Source organism: Oncorhynchus gorbuscha, linkage group LG05 (assembly GCF_021184085.1).
Source record: "Oncorhynchus gorbuscha isolate QuinsamMale2020 ecotype Even-year linkage group LG05, OgorEven_v1.0, whole genome shotgun sequence".
Lineage (NCBI taxonomy): Eukaryota > Metazoa > Chordata > Actinopteri > Salmoniformes > Salmonidae > Oncorhynchus > Oncorhynchus gorbuscha.
This window is the reverse complement of record NC_060177.1, coordinates 19,946,710-19,968,953: the sequence shown is the minus strand read 5'-3', so window position 1 is coordinate 19,968,953 and position 22,244 is coordinate 19,946,710. Positions and strand designations below refer to the sequence as shown.

The following is a 22,244-nucleotide window of genomic DNA, read 5'->3' as shown; positions in this document are numbered from 1 at the left end:
ACTCTGGTTTCCCATGTTCTCCATTGTCAACCTTTTTAATTTATGTCTTGACTAATTGTTTCACTTTCATGGTGAGAAGGTCCATTCCTCACCCATCCCAACAGGTAGAAGGGCTGCAGGTGATCACATGACCTAAATGCCCTCAGGTGACTGGTTGATTGCTGGGAACGGGAGGTTAGTTGGGGAGAACAAGAGGGGAATACCCTCTGGCCTCCTCTTCAGTACCCTTACTGCTTTACTCTGCTCATGTAGGCTGGCTCTGAGGTGGCGGCAGAAACATGGAGCATCAAGGATGGGGATGTGAGTGTGGCCCTAAACACCTACGCTGAGGCCTGTGCATGTCTCCTTTCAATCTCTGTGTTACTGCTTCTCTCCATAACACCTGGGTTACAAAAAATGCATCTCTTTCCGACGTATATTTCGTTTTGTGCATTTTTGTCAGTCTCATGCTGTCCTTTCTCTTCTGACATCCCTGTTACTTTTTATTCCTCATGCTCTCACACACTGTTCACTTAAAAACATCAATGATTTTATGTTGTCTGTGCCAATAGAGGCCTGGGTGGCAACATGGTGCCTGATAACATACCACAGCATTCAATGCTAATTAAACAATGCATGCAGTTTCATACTTCATGACAAACAGGTAAGAGCATGTTCGAAATCTTTTGCTGAAATGAAAGACATCGAAGGGGTGACACCATGGCAGAACTGTAAGTATTATAGCTGCTTTTGCATGAACATTTCAGCTGAGTCTATGAGTAAACCTCCCAGTGTGGTTGGTTTTCATGCCAAAAAGCATGACCAGGTAAATCCTTTCCAGCCAATGTGTCTGGGAAAGTGTATTTCATCCTTTTTTGGCTTTGACAATAAACAGTATCATCAAGGGTATGTTCACTACAACAGACTGGAAGCAAGCAAGCCGAAGCAAGGAGGGACCTACCTGAATTTGTCCTTTAAGAAACTCTTGTTTGCAACGGTGTGCACTAATGAATACACCCCAGATCAGATGATATAAACGGTTGCATTACGAATTGGAATTGATCCCTTTAGTTCAGTTGAATGAGAATGACTCCACTAATGATCTGCTGTCCTGATGAGTCAGGTGATGACAGAGGGAGATGGAAGGCTCCACGTGGAGAGCACCAAGGGACACTGTATCTTCACTATTGAGGGAGCGGATAAACAGGACGAGGGCCTCTACTCTGTGATTGTGCGGAACCCTGCTGGGGAGGACAAAGCTGACATTAACGTCAAAGTTGTTGGTAAGATACAACCACTGTCACAAGGATTTTTGTTGATACATTTTTCTTTTGGTCATTAGTCAAAGAGATGAGAGACATTAGTTGAATCAGGTTGTACCTTGCTTATTCTGTATTTTACACTTCGGGAGATTGGGACAAAGGTTCTATCTGCATTTTTGTCCAAATGTAGTTTTTGTCATAGGCTTATACTGTTCAATGTTCTCTACCTATTTAGTACTCTATATACCCCCAATGATTTTGTTAAGTTCAAAATAATACTAGATAAAAATTGCAGACACCATTCAAACCAATGAAGGTTTGAAACTTTAAAGCCAACTATCTCAGAATCATCTTTTTGCAGATAGAACCTTATAGTCCCAAGTTATCTTATTCATGTTTTTTAATGGCCCTTTCTTTTCCTCAGATGCGCCAGACCCTCCCTCTGCCCCAAGGATCCTCAGTGTTGGAGAGGACTCCTGCGTTGTCCAGTGGGACACCCCTAAGTCAGATGGTGGCAACCCGATCATTGGTGAGGATATACAGTAGCGTGCATAATGTCTTACCAGATCTTATGTTCAGGCATGCACAATGCTCACTTGTTTACAGCGAACATGTACAGAGAAAAATATGAGTAGTTTGATTATAGTATATTGATAGCTACAGTCACATGTCTATCAGTGGAGGCTGCTGGGACGACGGCTCACAATAATGTCTGGAACGGAACTGAACGAACGGCATCAGACACATGGAAACCGTGTGTTTGATGCATTTGACACCATTCCACTGCAGCCATTAAGGTGCCACCAACCTCCTGTGATGTCTACAGTAACAATGTTTGACTTTTTCTTCCCAGGCTATGTGCTGGAGAGGAAGAAGAAGAAGAGTTACAGGTGGATGAGGCTGAACTTTGACCCCTACACTGGTACTACCTACGAGGCCAAGAGGATGATAGAAGGTGTGGAATATGAGATGCGTGTCTATGCAGTGAACGCCATTGGCATGTCATGCCACAGCGCTGCCTCACAACCCTTCATCCCAGTGGGTGAGTTCCCCTCCTATGTGATTTTCTTTTATGTACATCTATGAAATTGAACTTGCCTGTTTGAGGGATGGGGAAATACATTTTGTTCCATGTAGCACCTCGTACAATCAGGTCATTAAAAAATGCAAACAGATAGGTGTCAGCTTTCAAAACTTGTTGGTGTAGCGGTGGAGAATGATTCATGGGCTAGATGGTCATCGTATAGGCGCGTGCTCTGGTGGGGCCAGGTCAGCAAAAGGTATCAGTCACTTGCCAGTCATATGATTACGTTTACATGCAAACTAATAATTCGATATTAAATTTATTATGGCAATAGGACCAGTATGGTAATAGTCAGGTAAATACCTTACTCTTAATCGGCGTAAGGTCAAAATCAAAGTAAACATACGCCAATTAAAACACTGGGTTTTCTAAGCAATCTTTTGAGTTATTAGGACATGTGTAAACGGCTTCATCGGAGTTCCAGCAGTGCATTTAATCTGCACAAGTGCCAGCACCAGAAAGCGGAATCATCCCTCTTATGGACGAGGGAAGTTACCACAAGAGGGCAGTGGTCTGAAAGAATGTATCTTTACAACGCAATCATGTATTATGCCAAATCAATTACATTAAACCATTACTTATGAGAAACAATTCACCTCACATACTGTAACCTAACACAGCCTGAGCTAGCCCATGTAGATGAATAATGCAGAGAAGTAATGACCTGTGTGTGCAAACTGAAAGTATGCATCTTAGAAATAGTTTTCACATACAAACTGTATATGTCCGGACTCAGAATCAAACAGGCTTCCCAAAAATAATATGGTCACTGTGGTAGAATGTTTATTTTGATTGGTGATTTTGTGCATTTATTAAAGTCCCTTCAGGTAGCCTGATTTCAGATGTGTCCATGTAAACAGGATTATTAGGAGAATCGTTCTTCTTGCATTGCATGTAAACGTTTTAATCAAACTATTATATTCATCTGACTATTCACAATAACCATACTATTGTGTGCAGGTATTGTCACACTGTCACATAACACAACTTTTGTCCTGGCAGAGATGATTGATGTCTGATTTACACTCACACTGACCTGCTGTGAGCGGACCAAGGAACATAAACAGAGCATAAAAACAGATGAAACAACCCCATTGTTCTGACTGCAACTACATACCTGTATTCTCTGAAGATAATGTTGATATTACTTCCTTGATAATACAGTTGCATTAATGTCACAAAATTCCCAATTTGATGTATCAAGTTATGTATTTTTTTTAAACGTTTTTTAATTGAAAATGTGCAAAACTGTTTTCATCTTGAAGTATTGACGTCAGTGCGGTCTATCACTAAAGTGAATTGTTTTGGGGGTTTGGCTACTGAGAGTTAAGTTTACATATCCCCTAAGCCATGTTAAGGTCTGCTATGTAATCACAACGGGCACCTCTAACCACTCAACAACAACACATGGTCATCTTGAGATTTGGTTCCCATGGCATGCAGACTTGTGCTTGTAAGAAAAACATGTTTGGATAGATGCTGGCTAAAATAAGACTGGAGGTGTTTTCAGGACAGAAATCAGAGTCTGGTGGAATTAAGGGGCTCTATTTTGCATTGTCTCTTATTCTATTACATTGGGTCCCCTTCTACCTTCTCCGGGATGTGAGTGTGAACATCGAGGTATCCGGACGGACCCATCTCTCGTAAGACAGCTGATTAGGAAACTATCTGTGGCATCCCCCTCTATAAATAATGGCATGTAAGCGCACGGCGGGGCTGGGACCAGCTGCTTAGAACACAGGGGCGAGCTGCTACTGTTGAGGCTGCTCTGTGAGGACATTGACCCAGCTGAACTGCTGCTGTCGAGTGCTATTACTGAGACAGAACAGAGAGGGAGAGACAGAGGAGCAGCAGCAGAGTAGATTGAGGCGTGTGGGAGACAAGGAACAGGAGGAGTACAACAAACTCACTTCGAACAGCACTATCTTAACCTTATTCAAGGATGACCAAGCCAATGCTGCCAAAGACGGCCGAGAAGAAGCCAGCGACGGAGGAGGTTCCAGTGGATGGTGCAGTAAAGGCACCGACAGAGGGGGAGGCCAAGCCAGAGGCAGCAGATGAACCAGCACAAGAGGCCCCTGTTGAGCCAGCAGCACCCACAGCAGAGCCAGTCCCAGCTGAAGGAGCCCCAGCTGAGGATGAGGCCTCTTCGTCAGAAGGAGACCCACCAGCCGATAGAGCTCCCCCTGCAGAGGGTGCCTCGGCACCAGAGCCTGCCCCGGCACCAGAGCCCGTACCAGAGCCGGAACCTCCAAGGAGTAGGCAGATTTATTTTCCTCTAAGCTAGGGTCAACTATCAGGGGCATGGTTTGTGCTGTAATAAATACTGTGTTTTCTTTAATGATGATGATAATAAGATAGAAGGTAAACCCTGGCTGTAGTTCTGTTCTCCTTTTAACTGTTATTGTAAGGGGCAATATAAGTAGGAACGGACAGTGCCACCTTCATTGGTAAATCAGAGATGTTTGTTGTTTCATGTATATTTTGTCTCTCTGTATTAAAACTCACAGGCGCAAAAGAGAAAAAAACGTTTTCTACTAACAGATTTTCCTGTGTTGTTGTTTGTGTATTGGCTGAAAATATGAAAAGGATGTTTATCAAAGTATTGTTTGCTGTGATCCTGTACTGCCCGTAGGTCTTTCCCATTCAGTCCCTTTAAACACAGACTGACCTCTGACCTCTAGTACGTGCCTACATGTCCCCCTTTCTGGTTAACCTGTGACATGGGCTCGGGGGCAAGGTAACTCTGTAACTCAACCTGTGATGGCTGTCAGCATGAGCTTATTTTAGGCTGCTTTTGCAGGTTGTCTCTATGTGCTATTGTGTTGTTACATACAAACTGTTTATGTGGTACAAATCAGCTATGACAAGACAAATGACAAATGACCTCAGTTCTCTCTCTTGATATTTGGAGGATTATTCATGAAATAAATCTTTAGACTCTTGGATGTAAACAAAGAATGTGAGATTCTCTCCATTGTTATTTACCCATTTTCTAAGAAAAATTGTGACTTGAACATGACATTAAAATTTATAGGGACTGAATGGTTTCCATAGTAGCAGTGATGCAGCTAGTCTAGTATTGCAGCGTTGTCTCAGACTAGACGTAACATAGTAAAGGTAAATCCAGAACACTGATATTAGTATGATATGTCATGTTTGGTATGGTGACCACAGGAGGTTGGTGGTACCTTAATTGGGGAGGACGGGCTCATGGTAATGGCTGGAGCGGAATAATTGGAATGGTATCAAATACATCAACCACGTGGTTTCTATGTGTTTGATGCCATTCCATTTACTCTGTTCTGGCTATTATTATGAGCCGGCCTCCCCTCAGCAACCTCCACTGATGGTTACATAAGACGGATGGTTACTTAAGGAAAAAAAAAGTTGGGTGGTTGGTCGGGGTAGATGGGTAGGCATATAACACAAACGTCTAGCAACCCAAAGGTTGTGAGTTTGAATCTCATCATGGATAACTTTAGCATTTTAGCAACTTTTCAACTACTTATGATTGTTGAGCTACTTTGCAACTAAGCATGTTAGATAACCACAACCTTAACCCTTTTAGCTAACCCTTCCCCTGATCTAACCCTTTAACCTAACTCATAAACTTAACCCCAAACCATAATCCCTAGCCAAGCTAAAGTTAGCCAGCTAGCTAACGTTAACCCCCCAGCCACCTAGCTAGAATTTCTAACATATCATACGTTTTGCAAATTCGTAATATATTGTTCGTAACACATTGTTCGTTTTAGAAATTCATAACATGTAATACGAATTGTAATTAGTAATTGTAACATGTAATAATTAGTAAACATGTCATATGAAATGGGTAATGGACATCCACAAATGAATACATAACATCCTAAATGGAGTGGCTTGGATTTGCGTACAGAATAATACAAAATGCTCTAAGACCAGGTTGAAAGCCCTGTCCAGCATTTACATTTTTTAAACCTTGATTTAACTAGGTAAGTCAGTTAAGAACAAATTCTTATTTACAATGACCAGCCAAACCCGGACGAAGCTGTGCCAACTGTGCGCTGCCCTATGGGACTCCAAATCACAGCCGGTTGTGATACAGCCTGGATTCAAACCAGGGTCTGTATTGACACCTCAAGCACTGAGATGCAGTGCCTTAGACCGCTGCGCCACTCGGGAGCCATTTGGGAGCCTGCAAGGTCCATACTAAATCTCCAATGTGCTAGCTCCATGTCAGCTAGCCTGCAGGGGAGCTTAACACATGGGTTGCGGTAAGGTTGGAGATACTGTATTTCAGGAAGTGACTCATGCTTTTATTGGAGGACCCTAGTTTATATGGCTGTTACCTGTAGCAACACTAAACTTTATCTGCAGCGAAGTTAAACTGCCTTGATGCTGAGGCATCAGTGACAGGTAGCAGTAAATCCACAATAAAAAATATCCTGCCTTGACACCTGCGGACACTGAAATGTTTCATTCTGTTTTGCAACATGTCTTCTTTACAGTCACATACTGTGACATAACATATGTAGCTATTGATGTCTTTTTTCTTGTCATTTATTTCTTATTTAGACTAGCATAATGTTGCTGATCTCCCCCTCTCTTCCTTTCTTGTGTCCCTCTCTCTCTCCTCTCTCTAAGCCCCAACCAGTGAGCCCGTCGGCCTGTGCGTGGATGACATCAGTGACACTACCGTCTCACTGAAGTGGAGAACCCCGGAGCATCTGGGCTCGTCTGAGCTGGATGGCTATGGGGTCGAGTACTGCAAGGAGGGCTGTGAGTACTGGGGTCCAGGAGGGTCTGGCATTCAATATTTTGATCCCTGACACACACACACACACACACACACACACACACACAATATCTGGGTAGATAAGGAGGAGGATGGCATGAAAGCTGTTGAAGAGAGTATTTCAGTTAGGAACACATTATTTAAAAACCAACCTAACAATATATAAAAACAGTCAAATAAATCCAAACAAATCCAAATGCAGGAAAATGTCCAACATTTGACCCTCTTACATAAAACGACAATCCTCTACCTTGCAAGATGTATCACACTTTCCATGACGAGCCATTATGTAAAAAGCTTTGGTTTAAGTCTGACAACACCAAGGACCTAAATTGTCAAGAGTGGTTTGAGCCAGGGACCATTAGCACAATGCTTATGTAATTAAAGCAATCCCTTCAGGGTTGACTATGCTGGCCAGCTGCACGTCAATGTTCTAACTCAATCCATGCAGGCAGCCCTAGTTGTGATGACATATAGGGATGGGGCACTGAGATTTCTTCGGATGTTGCGTTTTGACAAGTCTGTCTGGCCATCTCTTGCCCACAGCTGATGAATGGGTGCCAGCTTTCGAGGGTCTGACAGAGAGGACATCTGTAATCATCCGGGACCTGCCGACAGGGGAGAAGATGCAGTTCCGTGTCAGAGCCTACAACACAGCAGGGCCCAGTGCACCTACCTCCCTAGCACAGGCCGTCACTATCCGCGAGATCATGCGTAAGCATTCCCCATGATTGACTAAAACAAATCCCAATTTTTCCATTTTACCCTCCCTCCCATACAATGAGAGTAAAGTCCGAACATGTACAAAACATAAATACATTTTTTACCAGGGAAGTTGCACTGTAAGTGTGAGACATCATGAGTTTGTTCAAAACCCAAAGGTTGAAATGGAAAGTAAGTGGGGTGTCCTGCTGTTGTCTCCTCTCTCCTATTTCTCTACAGTTTGAGATATTTAGCTGATGAGGCTTGAAGTAAGCCTCCACTACCCTACATGGATCTCAGGGCTCACAGATCATGTTTGGGAACATACATACATTGCCAAGGTCATCAGCTATTTCGCTCTCAGCACCTAACAGATTAGCTGTGAGATGTATTTTGAGGTCTCAGATGCACACTGAAGCCCCCGGCCTTTCCGCTTGCTGACAGGATGATACTATCACTAAATGCTGATTGGCAGTAAGGCAATTCCACGTTAACAGAGTGACACTGAGACTCAGATTTTTCACCTTAAAATATGTCAAACAAAAATCAATGATTGCAAAGTTAAACAAAAACACATTTACTTGTAGAACAGTGCAGATGCCAAGTTTGGTAACTGAAACACAAACTCTCATCTGCATTGTTCTACAAGTAAATGTGTTTTTGCAACATTTTCTGTGGAAATTGTTAAAAGTATTCCTTGTGCATAGAGTTGTATGGTTTGTTTAACTCTCCAATTATTGGTTTTTGTTTGACATACATTTTAAAGTGAAAGTCTGTGCTACTGTTACCATGGAATTGCACTGACAAGCACTTGATGTTGTCAACTCACACTTTATATTACCACACAGGCAGTTGGTCCATGTTTATGAACAGTAACTCATTAGACCAGTAATGGTGCCATCAAGCTAAAAGTGATAGTTGAAAGGTATTGTGGTACTCCCAGTCTCAGGGAAAAGTCTGAGCCATGAACCACCTAGGGTTGGGCGGTATGCAGATTTTCATACCTTCAAACCATTCCTGTACCATAACGGGGTATACGGTATTACTGGCAGTGCACACAATGGCCAGTATTTTTTCCCCCAAAAAAATCCCATAGTGGACGCTAGTTAAATGCTAACAAGCGCAAGCGAACATAAACTAATTGCAAGGACAGACAGCCCAGCTCATAAAGTTCTATAACTACAGTATCTCAAAAGGCTAATCAGTTTGCTGCGGCACAAATAAATGTTTGGCAAACACAAAGACATTTGATTGTTTCTGCTGTAACCAAGAAGCTTTATCTCGCGAGCTAGACACTTAGCTAGCAAGTTAGCAAACCAAATGTATAGCTGGCACATCTTAGATACTGAAAAAGTATAGTTATAAGCAGTGGAGTAGCACACCCCGAGACGGCTAGGCCCCGAGCTTTAGGGTACTGATGGCATTGGTATAATTTCAGGTAAACCGAGAGTAGGCTATAACAAAGTAACTTTATTTATTCTATTTACTGCATTCCTACATTCCTAATGCTATTTAGAGAACAACAAAAACAAGCAATTGACAACAATTGACTCCAGCCATTATCACCCTGGCTGCTGTAGCTTCATTCACCTCAGTTGATAAGGGACATAAATAACATTCTTCAGCAACATGTCTTAGAGCAATTAGCTGCTACGCACTAGCTCAGCAACGAAATTCAAAACTCGAGTTTAGTTTCAAGCTGTTACCTAGTCAATTACTGCTATCTTCTACCTCGGCACTGTTTTGAGAGAAAAGTCGTGCTGTTCACTGCAGTCAGGCAAACAGTCTTCCCGCCCACTCCGAGGTGTCTGCATGGTCCTAAAGCCAGCCCAACTTTATTCATTGACATTTTATGATAATTTTGTTTACAGAGAAACCCAAAATCTGGATTCCTAGAAATCTCCGACAGACCCTCATCAAGAAAGTGGAGGAGACAATCAACCTTGTGATCCCTTTCCAGGTATGGGGTAGAGTACACCCTTCACACTCTATAGGATGAATGGACTGTATATATGCTGGTGCCCTTGCCCATAAGAGAAATATGCTGAATGATTTTGGAACTAGAAATTGCTATTTCCTTATGGATATGGTGCTACCCACATAAAAAAATACTACAGTTTACAGTAGGCCTAGGCCTACTTACTATAGAATTAATCACACTGTAGTATCCCTCAGTCATGTGTAGTACAGATCTTAATTTGACCACCCTGTTTTAGGATAACTTTTCTAGAATGCAAGATATTGAACACTTGTAGTGTATTTGAGGTTTAAAAAGGCTTAATTTTTCAACAGAAATGTCCATTAATTTAAATCCACATAATAATTCACATGTTCTGATACTGCAGAATTATTTTCCTGCTGTAGCAAACAGGCCCAAATAAGATCATACATCTGTATTTGCTATAGCATTTTGTAGTATACTGTAGAATACCATAGTAAACACAACAGTTTTATCCGCACCCAAAAAATACTGTAGTAAATACTACAGTAATGTCTGCAAAACACTACAGTTTATGTGTAGTAATACTACAGTATTTCATGTTCATTTTCCCCTCCCCATAACCCAATTTGTGCCACCCCTAAGTGAGAAACCTACATGCCAAGTATAGACCATACTGTGTTCACTACAGATTATAGAAAAGAGCAGAGGCTCTGAACTATTCATTCAGACCCCAGTCCTACCTACCTACATGTTTTGGGAACATTTGCTCTTTTAGTATTTGTCCAGTAGGTTTCCTCAACGAGAAAACCCCCATTTGTATGTCAAAGATAATTGAACAAAAACACTATAGTAAATACTACAGTAATGACTGCAAAAACACTACAGTAAATACTACAGGATACTACAGTCTGTCTCTTTATTTGTTTCTGCTTTTCCCTCAAGTCTATAAATACATACAGCTTCAGTTTGGAAACTGTATCCTAGTAACACATGCAATTGACAGACTGATAACTGATACAGACATGATTCTCTTAAGCAGCTCATAGTGAGTAACTGCTGAAAACCACAAGCCAAGGAGTCTGGGCCACCGCCAAATGTACCACCATCTACTGTATCTATTAGGCACACTTATCTAGGTTCAAATCTGCCATAAAAATATCTGAACAATATCATATTTCAAATGTCTTGGTCTGGAGATGTACTGAAGTCATCATCACCCCTGGAACTGTAATGATAATTTAGTAAACGTAGGTTACTGAGGAAAACCAATATTTCACACATATTAACTTACTTGTATTGCAGTCCTCCAGAATCTTTCTTTCTTAAAAATATTAGAATGTTTAATTTCCAATCTCAATTATTTTTTATTTTAGGGCAAGCCTAGGCCTGTGATCACCTGGAGTAAAGATGGGGAGCATCTGAACCCGAAGCAGGTCAGCGTCCGGAACAGCGACACTGACACAATCCTGTTCATCCGCAAGTCAGAGAGGAAGGACTCTGGGAAGTATGAAGTCAAGCTGCAGATTGAGAATGTTGAGGACACAGCCAGCATCTCAATTCAGATAGTCGGTGAGGACTCCTCACAACTCTAATGGTTTGGAATAGAAATGTTTTATGATTGATCAGTGGCACTATCAGTTCACTCATAATGGGTTTATGCTGTATCTGAGTTATTAACTATGAAACCGACACATCCCTCAAGCTGGTCCCTTTGCCGACATTATCATTGGATATTGAAACAAAACCACACCTGCTCCTAAAATACAGCGTAAACAATATTCTACGTGTACCCACCGTGTGGTTTACCTTTCTCTGTGATTGATTGAATTGGAGTTTAAGGTAAAGTTATTGTACAGTATGTTGACTCGATAAATATTATTTCTTATCTTTAGATTTGCCTGGGTCTCCAGAGAAACTGAAGATCATGGATGTTTGGGGCTTTAACGTGGCTCTGGAGTGGAAGCCACCCAAGGACAATGGAAATTGTGAAATAACCGGCTACATGATTCAGAAGGCTGACAAGAAGACCATGGTGAGAGTCAATCTGCTGGGCAGTGTCTAACAAGAAAATGTTCTCCTCATTCATTTGTGCAAGAGGTTCATATATGACAGAAAACTAGCAATTCATATTGGTCAGACAATACTAGATGAGTAAGGTTATACGAAGATCATACACTGCCCCACACATGTCAGGTTCAGGAAAGCATGATCTATATTCTAAATCACGATTAGGCTAATACTAATTTTCTAACTGACACACAGGTCATCCCAGTGTGTGTGTGAGAGAGGGCGAGCTGGCTGATAATTATCTGTTAGTTCTCTGGCTGGGCTCAGAGTGAACTATGCCAAGCTCTGAGTGTTAGAACGTTGGGTTTAATAACCATGCCATTGCCAAGGCAAGGTAGCTAAGCTCTCTGACACATGGCCATAATTGACTAATGTATGTACACTATGTGATGGGAAGAATGCTACATGGTCACGAGGGGGATTTTACCCTCCCTTGTGACACACAGTCAGCCACAGCTAGGCAGAGAGTCTTTGTGGGCAAGGATAACTGCATTCTGGGCCTGTTTGTTTGAGCTCCAACTGCCACCTTCCACCACCCCAGGCAGCCACCCAGAGCACAGCAAGCCAAGCACGCCCTGTTTTTAGCCCCTAGCTTTGGCCTCATACTGGACATGGCTTGTCTGTGTAGTGATGGAAACCCAATGTACCTCTGAGCTGCAAGGTTAGTGGCTAAATAAAAAGCTCCCGGTTCAGGTTTCACACAAGTCATTATTAGACCCAATTAATTTCTTCCATCTCACAATGGCAGGCTGTGAGATATGAGATTATCATGTTACAAAGAACAATATCTCAATTGGATATCAGAGATGCCCCATTGCTAAATATAACACAGTTGGGCCCCTTTGTTTGGCAAACACTCATAGGAGTTGGCATGCATTCTCATTCTCTCAAGACACGTTACACTGACAGTGTGGTTTAGTTGTTCTGTAGTATTGTGGTAGCCCTAAAATGTGGTCTCAATTAAAAATGAAGAGTTTGACTCAAATGTGGTTGGTTTTCAGGAATGGTACACTGTCTATGAGCTATATAGGCGTACTAACTGTGTGGTGGCTGATCTCATCATGGGGAATGAATACATCTTCCGTATCTACGCTGTGAACATGGTAGGCCTCAGCCTAGAGCCCTGCTTCTCAGCAGACAGTGCCTACATCCAGAAAACAGGTGGGCTCCCATACCTGGCACACTGTTCATGACAGTAATACCACCCTGACATCATAACTATAAACAAACAATAGTTATAAATTTAACATGGTCATTGTGTATGTAAACTCAGCAAAACAATAAACGTCCCTTTTTCAGGACCCTGTCTTTCCAAGATAATTCGTAATAATCCAAATAACTTCACAGATCTTTGTTGTAAAGGGTTTAAACCCTGTTTCCCATGCATGTGCAATGAACCATAAACAATTAATGAACATGGACCTGTGGAAGACACTAACAGCTTACAGACGGTAGGCAATTAAGGTCACAGTTATGAAAACTTAGGACACCAAAGAGGCCTTTCTACTGACTCTGAAAAACACCAAAAGAAAGATGCCCAGGGTCCCTGCTCATCTGCGTGAATGTGCCTTAGGCATGCTGCAAGGAGGCATGAGGACTCCAGATGTGGTCAGGGCAATAAATTGCAATGTCCGTACTGTGAGACGTCTAAGACAGCGCTACAGGGAGACAGGACGTACAGCTGATCGTCCTCGCAGTGGCAGACCACGTCTAACAACACCGCAACAGGATTGGTACATCCGAACATCACACCTTCGGGACAGGTACAGGATGGCAACAACAACTGCCCGAGTTACACCAGGAACGCACAATCCCTCCATCAGTGCTCAGACTGTCCGCAATAGGCTGAGAGAGGCTGGACTGAGGGCTTGTAGGCCTGTTGTAAGGCAGGTCCTCACCAGACATCACCGGCAACAATGTTGCCTATGGGAACAAACCCACCGTCGTTGGGTAAGACAGGACTGGCAAAAAGTGCTCTTCACTGATGAGTCGCGGTTTTGTCTCACCAGGGGTGATGGTCGGATTCGCATTTATCTTTGAAGGAATGAGCGTTACACCGAGGCCTGTACTCTGGAGCGGGATCGATTTGGAGGTGGAGGCTCCATCATTTTCTGGGGAAGTGTGTCACAGCATCATCGGACTGAGCTTGTTGTCATTGCAGGCAATGACATCCTCCTCCCTCATGTGGTACCTTTCTTGCAGGCTCATCCTGACATGACCCTCCAGCATGACAATGACATCAGCCATACTGCTCGTTCTGCAAGACAGGAATGTCAATGTTCTGCCATGGCCAGCGAAGAGCCCGGATCTCAATCCCATTGAGCACTTCTGGGACCTGTTGGATCGGAGTGTGAGGGCTTAGGTCATTGGGGCGGCAGGGTAGCCTAGTGGTTAGAGCGTTGGACTAGTAACCGGAAGGTTGCATGTTCAAACCCCCGAGCTGACAAGGTACAAATCTGTCGTTCTGCCCCTGAACAGGCAGTTAACCCACTTTTCCTAGGCCGTCATTGAAAATAAGAATTAGTTCTTAACTGACTTGCCAAGTTAAAATAAAAAAAAAATTTAAAAAATTCTCCCCAGAAATGTCCGGGACCTTGCAGGTGCCTTGGTGGAAGAGTGGGGTAAGTAACATCTCACAGCAAGAACTGGCAAATCTGGTGCAGTCCATGAGGAGGAGATGCACTGCAGTACTTGTGCAGCTGGTGGCCACACCAGATACTGACTGTTACTTTAGATTTGGAGTCCCCCCACCCCCAACGCAGTTGACAGTGAGAGGACTTTATTTTATTTTGCTGAGTTTATGTAGGATTAGCATTCACATGAAATTCATTAAAAAAAACATTGCCTGCTGCCACCTGTGTAAAAACCCATAAACTTTCTGAACATAAGTTGAGCACTGCACCTGTTCATCTGTTCACCAGGTTTCGAGTACAAGCCTCCAACTTACAAGGAGCATGACTTTTCCGAGGCACCTAAATTCACACACCCTCCAGTGAGTCGTTCAGTCATAGCAGGCTACAACGCCACCCTCAGCTGCTCTGTCAGAGGCATCCCCAAGGTGAGGTGTCCCTATACAAGCGAGAATGACAAGGACAAAGGCTATGCTGCTAACCATGAATGATATAGTGATTTATCACCATCAAAATCACCATCAAATCAGCACGACTATTACATTATCATCATGTCTGCTACTGGTACTGTAGGGGGATGACAAGCATGTCCTGACCAGTAAAAACTATGAGCCTTAGTTATAGCAGATAGACATTATTTCATTGTTTTGCCATATGCATTACTCTAGGCAAATCTAGTTCACATTGTAACCTCTCTCTCTCAGCCCAAAGTGACATGGTACAAAAACAAGATGGACATCTCCAACGAGGCCAAGTACCGTATGTTCAGTAAGCAGGGCGTACTCACCCTGGAGATCCGCAAGCCCTGCTCATTTGATGGGGGAGTGTACATGTGCAAAGCAGTCAACGCCAGTGGAGAAGACACAGTGGATTGCAAGCTGGAGATTCGCCGTAAGTATCCCTAACAGTACTCACCTTTTCTCTGCTGGTGAGCTCCTTAACACACCTGGCCTGCCAACCAACTGCCAAATCCATTGTCATTCTTGTGTGCTCAGTGGGCAGTTTTTTAGGTACACCACCCTGTTCACGAAAATGGTTCACTCCTAGAGACAATGAATAATGTGGCCATGGCTTGCTATATGAATCAGGCAGACAGGCATCAAGGTTTCCAGTTACTGGTCGATTGAATGTTAGAATGGGTAAAACATGTGACCGAAGTGTCTTTGAGCGTGATATGATCATTGGTGACAGGTGCGCCGGTTCCAGTATCTCAGAAACGGCCGGCTATCTGGACTTTTCACACACAACAGTGTCTCGGGGTTACCAAGAATAGTGCAACAAACAAAAAACATCCAGTCAGCGGCAGTCCTGTGGGTGAAAACAGCTCATTAATAAGAGGTCAAAGGAGAATGGCAAGAATGGTGCAACCTAACAGGCTGGTCACAAACAGGCAAATAACGGCGCAGTGCTGTGCAGAACAGCATCTCGGAATGAAAAACTCGTTGGTCCTTATCACAGATGGGCTATTGCAGCAGATGACCGGGTTCCACTCCTATCAGCTAAACACAAGAAGTGGCTCCAGTGGGCATGCGATCACCAACAATGGACAATTGAGGCGTGGAAAAACATTGCCTGGTCCGAAGAATCCCGGCTCCTGTTGCGTCATGCTGATGGTAGAGTCAGGATTTTGCGTAAGCAGCATGAGTCCATGGCACCATCCTGCCTGGTGTCAAGAGTACAGGCTGGTTGGTGGCTGTGGTGTCCGATCCGGTACTAGATGGGTGTACCTATTAATCTGGCCACTGAGTGTACATGGTGATTGTTACAGTTATGACCACCGTAAATAGGGATGTAATTGTAAAGGTTTCCATCTTCCTGTGTACTTCACTCTGTTTCCTGTCTGGAACCGGTACCCTTAGTACATATCTGTCCATCAAATATGAAGTCATATATGAATGTCTGAAAATGTCATAATATATGAATGCTCCCCAACTCATATTTGAAACATGTTTGGTGGTTTCCTTATGAAATATTACATTTGGACATCAAATCTGAGATGGAAGAATTATACTTGTACGTGTTAAATGGCATGTTCAAATCTAGAACATGTATCATGGTAATCATTGTATGTTCTAGTGGGCAAATACAGTAAATCTATTCTTCCTATTTGAGATTTCATGTTAACATATACAGACATATCGTTATGTCTTCATACGGGTATATTAACTCCCTGACGGACCTTTAGAATGTACACTGGAATACATGTAAAGGTTCTAAATGGATCCTGCCACCATGACATGATCCATCTCCTCTGACGTGTGTCTCTCCTTCTGTCTGTAACCCCACCATGCTGTGTCCTGTCATGCTTCTACCCATTTTATTCCCAGCACCTGGCACTTTCCCCCAAGGTAAGCCCCCACACTTAATAATAACTGAGGTCAATCCCATTATTATAGAATTGTTTCATTTGTATTAATTAGAAAATAATAAAAGGTGTGCCAAAATACTTAATCCTAATTGCTTCTGTAAATCGCTCTGGATAAGAGCGTCTGCTAAATGACTAAAATGTAAATGTACTATACATTACTGTATGTAACAATGTGCAAGGTCCATCTCACTAAATTTAAGGGTACGAGAAGGTAAAATATATGGATATTATAAATTGATATAGTCTAGAATTAAAATGTAAAAAGACAATAATTCAATTGAATAAATTCTAAAATTGTGAAGTATTATCAGTCCTACATTAATCACCAACAAATACGTTCTAGTATGTTTGATTTTTTAATTGGAAATATGATTCACGACTTAGACTAATTGCCTTGCAGCTCAAATCACCAAAGAGGAGAGGGATAAGCAGATGAACAAGGCTGATTAGGTGTAAAGAAGCCGGTTGAAGATAGGATGGATGTCCTGTCTCATCCTACACGGACCTCCACTGGGACACCCGCCAGACTACAGCTCAATGTGAAGAGACCAGAGATAATCCATTAGTTTTCATTACCCTGTGTCCCACTACCACCCCGTTATGTGCACATGCCAATCTTCCCGGTTCCCTGTTGTGAAATCATCTTACATAGGTCATCCAAGGAACTACATTCATCCACATTGTGTTATTGTACCTTTATTTATTTCATGGAATAATTTGAGGAGTAGCAAAGGACTGCATTGTTTGATTCACTCTCGCATTCTTTGTAGAAAAGGGTTATTGAGTATCAGTGGCATAGAATATTTATTTTATGTCTGAAAAATAAATGCAAAGCTTTGTCATCGGGCAGTGGGCACTTTTTTCTCACTTATTCCAATACAAGTATATCCCAGGTTTGTAGGGTACCCAACCATACTCATATTCCCAGCTGTGAACTGGTTATAATGCAACTTAAGTAAACCACTATCTCTGGTGTGGCCTGTTCGCTAGTGAGGCCTTATAAAACCCCACCATTGTTTAACATGGGATACAGACAGTGGACAGGGGTTAACACAGAGATGAATACACAGGTGGAGCAGCACTCGTGTGCCTCATGCTGCCCTACCCACAGAACATGATCACTATGAGGTCAACAAACAGTTGATGCTCTGGCGCTTGAATGCCAGAGGGAATGAACAAAAGCTGCTGGGTATTAACGTAACAAAGTCTAACTAAGCCCAAAAGAGGATATAGCAATATGTTTAATGTGTTAGGCCCAGCGATGAGGTGTGGGGAGTGTTGGAACAGCTGGAATGTCCCATTCCCCCTGTGGGTGCATCGCTGGGAGGTGAAATGTTTGGTCAAGCCAAATCCATTTCCAAACAGGGTGTGAGAGAGAAGGCTGCTCCTGTTGGTTTCTGAGGTCCACTGCCAACCACCTACCTTCATCCACTAGCATACATTCACACAACACATTTTCTAAACATAAACACATTCTTATTGTCAAACTTGGTGTAGATTTGATTGGTCTTGAATGTGACCTTAGTTCATGTGCACTTATACACTTCCAGTAAGCCCCCCCATCATGACGTTATTACACACCCCTTGAGGTTTGGATGTGTTAAAGAAACAGGGGGCACTCAGTGTGAATCAGGTGGCATGGACACCATCAACAGGGTTATTTTTTACCCACAATGCTCGCTTTGAGGACAATACAATGCCACTGACACGGCCCGCTACCAAAACCTGTGGGCTCTCCTTCACTGCAGCCAACATGAGTAAAACATTTAAACGTGTTAACCCTCGCAAGGCTGCAGGCCCAGACGGCATCCCCAGCTGTGTCCTCAGAGCATGCGCAGACCAGCTGGCTGGTGTGTTTACGGACATATTCAATCAATTCTTATCCCAGTCTGCTGTTCCCACATGCTTCAAGAGGGCCACCATTGTTCCTGTTCTCAATGAAAGCTAATGTAACTGAGCTAAATGACTACCGCCCTGTAGCACTCACTTCCGTCATCATGAAGTGCTTTGAGAGACTAGTCAAGGACCATATCACCTCCACCCTACCTGACACCCTAAACCCACTCCAATTTGCTCACAGCCCCAATAGGTCCACAGACGACGCAGTCACACTGCACCCTGCCCTAACCCATCTAGACAAGAGGAATACCTATGTAAGAATGCTGTTCAACTACAGCTCAGCATTTAACACCATAGTACCCTCCAAACTCGTCATTAAGCTTGAGACCCTGGGACTCGACCCGCCCTGTGCAACTGGGTCCTGGACTTCCTGGCGGGCCGTCCCAGGTGGTGAGGGTAGTTAACATCTCCACCCCGCTGATCCTCAACACTGGGGCCCCACAAGGGTGCGTTCTCAGCCCTCTCCTGTACTCCCTGTTCACCCATGACTGTGTGGCCATGCACACCTCCAACTCAAATCATCAAGTTTGCAGACGACACTACAGTGGTAGGCTTGATTACCAACAACGACGAGATGGTCTACAGGGAGGAGGTGAGGGCCCTCGGAGTGTGGTGTCAGGAAAATAACCTCACACTCAATGTCAACAAAACAAAGGAGATGATCGTGGACTTCAGGAAACAGCAGAGGGAGCAGCCCCCTATCCACATCGACGGGACAGTAGTGGAGAGGGTGGAAAGTTTTAAGTTCCTCGGCGTACACATCACGGACAAACTGAAATGGTCCACCCACACAGACAGCGTGGTGAAGAAGGCACAGCAGCGCCTCTTCAACCACAGGAGGCTGAAGAAATTTGTCTTGTCACCAAAAACACACAAACTTTTACAGATGCACAATCGAGAGCATCCTGTCGGGCTGTATCACCTCCTGTTACGGCAACTGCTCCGCCCACAACCGTAAGGCTCTCCAGAGGGTAGTGAGGTCTGCACACTGCATCACCGCGGGCAAACTACCTGCCCTCCAGGACACCTACACCACCCGATGTCACAGGAAGGCCAAAAAGATCATCAAGGACAACATCCACCCGAGCCAATGCCTGTTCACCCTGCTATCATCCAGAAGACGAGGTCAGTACAGGTGCATCAAAGCAGGGACCGAGAGACTGAAAAACAGCTTCTATCTCAAGGCCATCAGACTGTAAAACAGCCATCACTAACATTGAGTGGCTGTTGCCAACATACTGACTCAACTCTAGCCACTTTAATAATGGAAAAATAAATGTATCACTAGCTACTTTAAACAATACTATGAACAAACTATGCCATTCGGCCATCACTCATTCGTATATTTCTATGTACATATTTTTATTCATTCCTTTACACTTGTGTGTATTAGGTAGTTGTTGTGAAATTGTTAGGTTAGATTACTTGTTAGATATTACTGCATGGTCGGAACAAGAAGCACAAGCATTTCGCTACACTCGCATTAACATCTGCTAACCATGTGTATGTGACAATTTGATTTGAAACTCAGCCAGAGGAGCCAATTGGGAGAGGTGCCAGTGCCCTGTGGGACATTTATAGCCTTGACAATTTCAACAGCACCCTTGAGTGGCACTATGGTCAGTCAGTCAGACAGAACCTAACACTGTAGGCAAAGAAAAACACTGACCGTCCTGACAAGGTCAAAATCAGTCCAACTCAACTGTGTGTCGCTGTGGGGCAAATAAATTATAAGCATGAGTGAGAGTGTGTGTGTCAGAAATCTTGTAGATAAAGCATTTTTTTAAGCAAATGGTTTTATATAGTTTGGTTTACAAAAATCACAGTATACAGTACATACTGTACATTCCTCCCACTAAAAGCAAGACTTAAATTCAGTGACGCTGTACAACGATGTATTTACAAACAAAGCCTACAGTTCAAACCAAAATAACAAAATATCAATAAGAACACACCTTACAAAGCACTGCTGGTAGCCACTAAAGTAGAAGAGGTAGCTCCCATGGTTAGACAATGCATCCCATTCTTAATTATTGGTTTTTCTATCAAAAATAATTTAAATATGGATAAACAAACAGCAATACACACCGATTTGGAATTTGCATGTACGGGCTTCAAACATCTCCAATACAATCTGGACAGTTGGTTGGGGTTAAAAATACACTCAGTCAAAACATTGACAAATCCATTCAAAAATAAGAACATTTGTGATATCATTTCAATAGCCAATGAGCTTGATAATATGGACACATTAACAAAGTGTTGAGGGGAGTCTAGGCTTCCCTACATTGCCTAATCTCCTGAGCGCTCACATGAATTACACATGTGGATACAAGCTCCTAGGGTGTGGCATGGTGCAGGCCCCATATGCAAAGTCATGCTCGTGCACATCAAACAGATATTCCCCTACAGTCAAACCTGATCCAATAAAATGTTTCATAGTGAAACATATGTTGTTATTATATCATAACGTACACCATGATATCCATTACACTGGCAACACAGCTGAGCTGTGGGCTTGTGTGCATCTTGATCATAATTAATGGGCGGTGAGTAACAATTATGTCCATTTTCAGAGAAGAAAAAATATATATATATTTTACTATAATGCGATCTGTCTCAGAGAACAATCCAGAAATGAAAGCCTTTGTGTGCCATCAACATTCAGCACCAGAGGCTTAGCTTGCACTTGGTACATGCTGCACTCACCTTTCAAAGCCAACTTCCTGGCACCTGAAATAACCTTGTCCATGGCCCAGACATTCTGCTCCTCTTTAAGCAATAAATTAGAACGACCCTGGGGGTAAAGCACAGTTCAACTAAATGATTTTCAGTCCAAGAGACAAAACAAAGTCATAAAAGTCTCCACAACCACCTGGGAAGACTGTTGATAAAACCGTGCTCTCTTCCATTCCCACGGGACACCCAAGACTTTATCACTCATAGCGAGGAAGAATTGACGACACTTATTGACAAAGATAGTAAACATTTAAGTCATTGGACTTGTACTCTTGAGGAATGAATACAGGGCATGTGAAGATGCATGAACAGTCAGTTGGCTCACAAAGGGAGGGCTGAAAATGCAGCTGTCAGATTATATTTAACACCTTCATTTAAAGCCGCTTCCATACAATTCTCCTTTCAGTTACATTCCCATATGAAAAACAACCCTAGAATGAGGATTATGATTACATTTGCTACATATACAAATGAATAGCGATTATGGCAAGGCTTTTTGAAATCGACAGACCAGGGAATGACAACATATAAACACAATGTACATATAACACAAAACAAACTACAAAAAGATGGCACATAGATCCTTGCCTTAGCAAGAGACGTGACAGGTGAATTCAGGCTTGTAACACCTTGACAATAAGTTTGCTCTAAACCAAGAAGCAGGCACTGGTGGCAAGGTTTCCTCTTTTGTTACACATTTGACAGCCAGTTTGGTGTTATCACACACGGGAATCAGTTGTAAATCCTGAAGGGCAAAACAAGAGTTGACCAAAAGTCTCAGGTCTCAAAGAAGTC

At 42.9% G+C, this 22,244-nt stretch overlaps 1 protein-coding gene and 1 non-coding gene across 2 annotated transcripts in view; both read left to right on the top strand.

Annotated features, from left to right (window-relative positions):
• The window catches only part of LOC124035635 (myosin-binding protein C, cardiac-type-like), a 42,090-nt gene extending 24,430 nt beyond the window's left edge, over positions 1 to 17,660 (top strand). Inside the window, 14 exon segments of the mRNA XM_046349187.1 lie at positions 253 to 300; positions 1,103 to 1,262; positions 1,666 to 1,770; positions 2,095 to 2,283; positions 6,952 to 7,086; positions 7,649 to 7,816; positions 9,676 to 9,764; positions 11,120 to 11,315; positions 11,639 to 11,778; positions 12,815 to 12,974; positions 14,735 to 14,871; positions 15,148 to 15,334; positions 16,771 to 16,791; positions 17,212 to 17,660. Coding sequence (XP_046205143.1) covers positions 253 to 300; positions 1,103 to 1,262; positions 1,666 to 1,770; positions 2,095 to 2,283; positions 6,952 to 7,086; positions 7,649 to 7,816; positions 9,676 to 9,764; positions 11,120 to 11,315; positions 11,639 to 11,778; positions 12,815 to 12,974; positions 14,735 to 14,871; positions 15,148 to 15,334; positions 16,771 to 16,791; positions 17,212 to 17,261 — 1,785 coding nt within the window. The 3' untranslated portion in view covers positions 17,262 to 17,660.
• Positions 10,504 to 10,558, top strand: LOC124036778. Its single transcript, XR_006839030.1, has one exon. It is a non-coding gene; the product is annotated as a U7 small nuclear RNA (small nuclear RNA).
• Positions 17,661 to 22,244: the final 4,584 nt, after the last annotated feature.